At 34.9% G+C, this 6,336-nt stretch overlaps 1 protein-coding gene across 1 annotated transcript; it reads left to right on the forward strand.

Moving 5' to 3' along the window:
* Nucleotides 1-3,911: 3,911 nt before the first annotated feature.
* Nucleotides 3,912-5,346, forward strand: LOC127857268 (uncharacterized). The gene is made up of 3 exons (XM_052393684.1): nucleotides 3,912-4,084; nucleotides 4,204-4,271; nucleotides 5,045-5,346. Exons 1-3 carry the CDS (start codon nucleotides 3,912-3,914, stop codon nucleotides 5,344-5,346), a joined length of 543 nt encoding a protein of 180 aa, XP_052249644.1.
* Nucleotides 5,347-6,336: the final 990 nt, after the last annotated feature.

Genomic DNA, 6,336 nt, shown 5'->3' on the forward strand with positions numbered 1-6,336 from the left:
TATATTTTCCAATATTGTGGTGCATTTACATTCATGATAAGTTGTATAAACCTGTCCGACTATCCAAGCTTTAGTGTGCAGCCATATAAATAACGGAAAAAACGTATTAGAAATAAAGAAAATATACCACTTCCCACTTCGAAAGTTAATTTTTCGCTGTACATTTAAAAACTTCAAACCAGTAGATCTAATGGACGCGAATACAAGCGTAGTCGCCAAATGCAATCACGAAAGGTAAATGCATGCTAAACGAATCAACACTGGGTCACTGTGGAGTGCCTTTGCTTTGCAAATGCAATAAGAAATAGTATCATCAGAATGAAAGTTGTGCCCACAGTTAAAGATTTCGTTTCTGTTCTGGCATAAAAGCAATTTAAAAATCGCATATGCTGTATTGCTTTTATGGCTAAATCTTGTATGTGCCTGCAACATTTTAGATTATTTCAGAGCGGATTAAGGCAAAGACCTATAGAATATGTATTTTATAGGTCTTTGATTAAGGTGAAGGATACATATACGTGGCAAGTTCAAAAATAGATCTGGAATTTTGTCGAAATGTTACAGTTAAAACCTGTTTTCTGCCGGTATTTGCATGGGAGCGATATGCATTTCTTAATTTATAACATGGAACATGTTTGAAATCTTGGAAATTTTCCGAAAATAACATACATTATTTTTATAATAATTCCAGGAATATGCTATCAAACCACGGTTCTCACATAATTCTTTTAAATTTTAGTATTTACACATTTTAATTAAAAGAATCATTTGTCTTTTTCCCTGATAAAAAATTTAAAAGGATTCTGTCACATATTTTAGTCAGTTGCAAAAATTGCGAACATGGGTCTTTTCGAAAAATAAAAGACACACACAACAAAAGATTGACGAATAAACATTTTCATTTTTAGCACGACTATTATATATGAAATATATATAGTGGAGCTATCCTACTCACCCCGGCATCGGCGTTCCCGTTCCCGTGAGCGTTGGAATGTTTGCGTAAAACCCCAACTATTTCCTATGTCCTTTGGCATATTGCTTTTATATTTTGCATTCTTCTTTACCAACATGACCCCAACCTATAAACAAGAGCAGCCAACTGTATCAAGCATTTTGTAACAATTATGGCCCTTTTTCACTTAGATTTTCTATGTTAAAGTTTGCGTACCACCTCATATATTTTCTATGTCCCTTGACATATTGCTTTCATATTTTGCATACTTCTTAACCAACATGACCCCAATCTATAAACAAGAGCAGACAACTGTATCAAGCATTTTGTAAGAATTATGGCCCTTTTTTCACTTAGAATATGCATATTATTGATAAATCTATGTTAAAGTTTGCGTACCACCTCTGTGTCCTATGACATATTGCTTTCATATTTTGTATACTTCTTTACCATCATGACCCTAATCTATAAACAGGAGCAGACAACTGTATCAAGCATTTTGACAGAATTATGACCCCTTTAATACTTAGATAATTGAACATTTGGTTAAGTTTTGTGTTTTGGTCCATTTTACTCCTAAAGTATCATAGCTATTGCTTTATAGACTTTGAAAACTCGCTAACTATCGTAAGGGGTCTGTACAGGGCAAGTTTCATAACTCTGGTTGGCTTTTTAACGGAATTATGGCCCTTTTTTGTCTTTGTAACATTGAATATTTTGTTAAATTTTGTGTTTAGATCCACTTTACTTCTAAAGTATCAAGGCTATTGCTTTCAAACTTCAAATACTTTCTTACTATCATGATGTTACTATACCTGGCAAGTTGAATTTGACCTTGACCTTTGAATGACCTTGACTCTCAAGGTCAAATTAATAAATTTTGCTTAAATTACCATAACTTCTTTATTTTATATCAGATTTGATTCATACTTTGACGAAACAACACTTACCTGACATGCCACAATGGACTCCACCCAAACCATCCCCCACGCCCCACCCCAGAATCCCCCCCCAATTGTTTGTTTTTAAATAATAATTTGTTTTTCTTTTTTTCTTTTTTTTTAAAGATCATCTATTAAATGACCACACACCCACATTATACCCCCTCTCCATGATGGCTTACATTATACTGTCAATCACTCAAATAGTCGAGCGCGCTGTCCTCTGACAGCTCTTGTTTTGAAAACTTCCAACCAGAAAAGGCATTTTTTATATGTTTGCAATAATACTTAAATCATGGATATATACTCCAATGAGATGTAGTGATTTAAATTTCAGAAAGTTGCATAGCGTTTTTAACTGGAAACGATTTCGTAATATAAAATATTTCCAGGGTTTTTAATTGCTGGGAATATAAAGCCTTATTTGAATATGGACAAATAAACGAGTTGTTGGTTCACATAAACGAGTTGTTTGTTCACAAACTTAAGATTTTGAACGTTTTTTTTTTTCATATTTCTTTCTGATCAAACGTACAGACCTGCATTGTGAAAATGCTTAGTCTGGCCTGTATTTTTTGTCTTAGATAGTTAACGTCAGTATAATTTGCTGCTTCTTTTAAGATCTTTATTAATGTTTATCCTAACAAATATATACAGACGCAGTAAACACATCTTATATATTTGAGTTGTTTAAAATGTCGTCAATAGTTTGTTTTCATAAAAGGTGTTTACTTGCTTGTTGCTTTAGATTTGAGCCATATATGAGCAAGATGAGTTTTCACCGAGAAAGGATATTCCTGCCAGCCTTGATACCTACTTCTCTAAGGCGTTTGAAGGCAGAAGACATATCAAAATGCGTGGTTCGATACATTAAAAGTATCTTGATAAATGTTCATTAATGAAAATCAATGAACAATAGTGTCAGTGATATAGATATATTTAACTTGCAATTATGTACAGTGTTTGTATTCCTTTTCCGAAAAAGTCTGTTTTACATAGGATGCGAACATTATCAAAAACCCCTAAACGACGACATTTACATGGACCATATTTCACACCGGCAATAAATTTTCAATATACAGTGAATCAACATGTTTATCAAAATATTACACCAAACGTAAAAGCTCATCACATTTGTGTTGTTTTTATTTTTATCTGAGATTGGGAGATAAATACAATATTCCAGTTTCAACCCCGGTTACCTTAAATAATGAATGTTGAACACATTGTCAAATAATTGTAGAACAAATGTTTCGAAAACAGAGCGGGCTGTCTTTGTTCTACTTAATACAAAAAATAAGGAGAAACAATAAGGTGTTTCCATCAAAATGTCCAAAAAAGGCTAGCTCGGTCGTTCAAACCTTTTTACCTTACATATGTTAATCCCCACTGTCAAAATGTTCGATTAGAGGAAGTTTAAAAATATCTGACATTTATTTAAACATTGTTTTTGCGAGTATAATGGAAACTACCTGGTTTACCAAATTAAATTTCAAGGTCAGCACCACAAATTAAAGTCGTTCAGTGGTAACAAACAACTGTTCATTTTACGCCTTATGCAAATCTTAAGGATTTGCCACGATATGAATTGCAGTTGATATCTGAAACCAACATGATAAACGTTGATATGGTCTAGATGGGGATTTATTTGCAACGTAACACAATTCGATAATTATTATTTTTTAGAAACTTTATCAATTACGGCACGATAAAAACCAGCAATTTTCACAAACACATGGCGCTTTTCCCTGAGATTATGTAGACAAGTAGATTTTTTACTTCATTTAACAGAGAAGCACATCTATTAAGTACAAACATCAAGCAGTGGGTGACGAAATTTCATGACCTGTATAATTGAAATATCAATACTGTAATGGCTCTTCGTTTGGTTTTGGATACGCGTAAAAAAATTGTTAATAGGACCAGGTGTTCGTTATCCGTCGACTCAGTTGCTGTTCTGACTTCAGTCAGTTCAACTCTCTTTGTCAAACAGCCATCTGCTGTGTAACGGTGCGACGATGTTGATTTTTCTCTTGCCTCTGGATGCATTACGCGCGCTCGGACTCGAACCCAGGTATGTGTCCCAGTTCCAGTACGATGAACAACTTCTGGAGAAGATGATCCGAATGGAGGGCGAAATGGACAAATGGGAGGCTAGGATGAATGAGAAACTCGGGCAGATCACACGCGTGCAAGAACAAATCAACCAACTGACGGAATCGAACACGGGGAGACACGGATAAACGAGGCGCTGGGAAATATATCGCGAGTACACAAACATGTAACCCATCTGTCGGAATCGTTGTCCAGGACTTACGCAAACCTGTCGGACTTGCAGTTCACTCGAGTAAAACAGTTCATAGAGAATTTCAAATCAGGTGGGTGTCATTGAAACTATAAGCCTTTTGCAAATCTATAATCGTTAAAACATTGTATATTTGTTACTGCATAGCGGCTAATACTTGATACTAAAATTCAGTTAACTAGTGCGGTAAAGAGAAACATACATGAAACTGACATTTTTTTGGTAAAAAAATAAAAGAAACGAGTTTATTTAATGCTTTCCGGTGGTTTATAGAGAAATATCAGTGAATTAAAACTGATAATTTCACTGTTTCAAACAGTGAAAATTATCAGTGAGAATTATCGATAATTTTCATTGTTTACTGTGAAATGACGTCATTTTTTTGACGAAATGACGTCATTATCCCAGCAAAATTCGTTAGTTAAGCTCTTGAACAATGTATATAAACTGTGAAAAATGCATTAAATAAAAAGAAAATTTGTTGGATTCGGTGGATTATCGACTTTAATTCACTCGTGATGATAGAAAACATATATTTTCACTCGTGGCTGCGCCACTCGTGAAAATATTATTTTCTATGATCACTCGTGAATTAAAATCGATAATCCACCGGATCCAACAAATATCCTCTATATATTATCGGAAGCAGTATCTCAGTCCCGAAATAATACATTTTATTTTTCCCTCTTTCTTATTTTTGAACATATCAAAAAGCTTTATTGTTTTTTTCTGATGAACAAGTTTAATTCTAATATTCACCTTTAAAGCAGTTGACATCTAGCAAACAGTCGAATTTACCATTACATAACCTGTCATAAAATTTGAATCACGATTTTTTATTTCCAGAATCCGGAACAACTCCGAACATTTTGTTTAAGGCCAAGCGAGTTCACAACGAGACAACGCTTGATAATGAAGTGATTGTGTTCAAGGATGTGCTTTACAACTTCGGTTCCGGGTACGACAGTTCAAGTGGCGTCTACACCGCACCAGTGCATGGTACTTACTTGTTTACTGCGCGGTTGCTGTCAAAAAGCGATGGAGCAGCGTTCTTTGAAATAAACGTTAACGGCCACATGCATTCCAACGGATCCCTGTTCAATAGCAAAGGTTGGAGCTACGCCACGGCAGTGAAAATCGTTGTTTGACAACAAGATAACCGAAACCGGATTGCATGTTCCTTAAAACTCGAAAAGCAATGAATTTACAAGAGTTTTACTGCATATGCAATATTCGTTGCTTGAATTACGAAAACGTCAGCAAATGTTTATTATGACGCACGCTTTTATTTCATTTCTTTAAATATTGAACATGTACGATTATGATTTCATAAAACGACAGGCACTGATTTGTTTTTAAAGAATTAAACATGCATACATAATTTATTACGTATGTACTAAATATCTAAATGAATTATGTACATAAACTAGTTTGCTAGGGACTTTTCAATTTCAATAAAAGTACCGTATCATTATTCAGTGACAAAAACCAAAAATATTTAAAACATCGATTTTATCACATACTACCGTTGGTATAATATTGTAAAAACTAAAACAATATTAAAGATTACTAGCAAAAGTCTTCTGCACATGTTTCCATGAGACCAGGGGGAATTTAAACATGAAATATGTATGACCCCCCCCCCTCCCCACCCCACCCCGTGACCGACGGGAAGTGTTAAGAAAACTATGCCTTTGATAACAAACGAGTTAAACGTCATATTGAAACACAGTTCCAGTTCAGTCAAACACACAGGATCCTATAGCGTCGTCGACCTGCCATTGTAATCAACCCGATATAGGTCGCAGTGGCGTAGTGGATGTGGTGTCCGCCTTGCTTCTCTGGGAGCGTACTTTAGATCCCTCCTAATGACACCAAGTACTGGTTCTACCAAGGAAACAAAGTCGAGCTTTTCAATGCAATCGAGCTAAAATAACTATGTTTAAATTTAATTAAACCCTCTGATCATCGCTCTGTTAAAGCAATATGACGCGAACATCGACAGTAAACGATGATTTTAATATAAATGCATCAAAGCAGTCATTGTAAAAAATGTGTGTCGCTTTTTGCATCTCGATGGTTGTATTAGAGTGACAGCATCGATATCCATTCCGAGCGCTAACAAACAATAATAATGA

Source organism: Dreissena polymorpha, chromosome 14, assembly GCF_020536995.1.
Source record: "Dreissena polymorpha isolate Duluth1 chromosome 14, UMN_Dpol_1.0, whole genome shotgun sequence".
NCBI lineage: Eukaryota > Metazoa > Mollusca > Bivalvia > Myida > Dreissenidae > Dreissena > Dreissena polymorpha.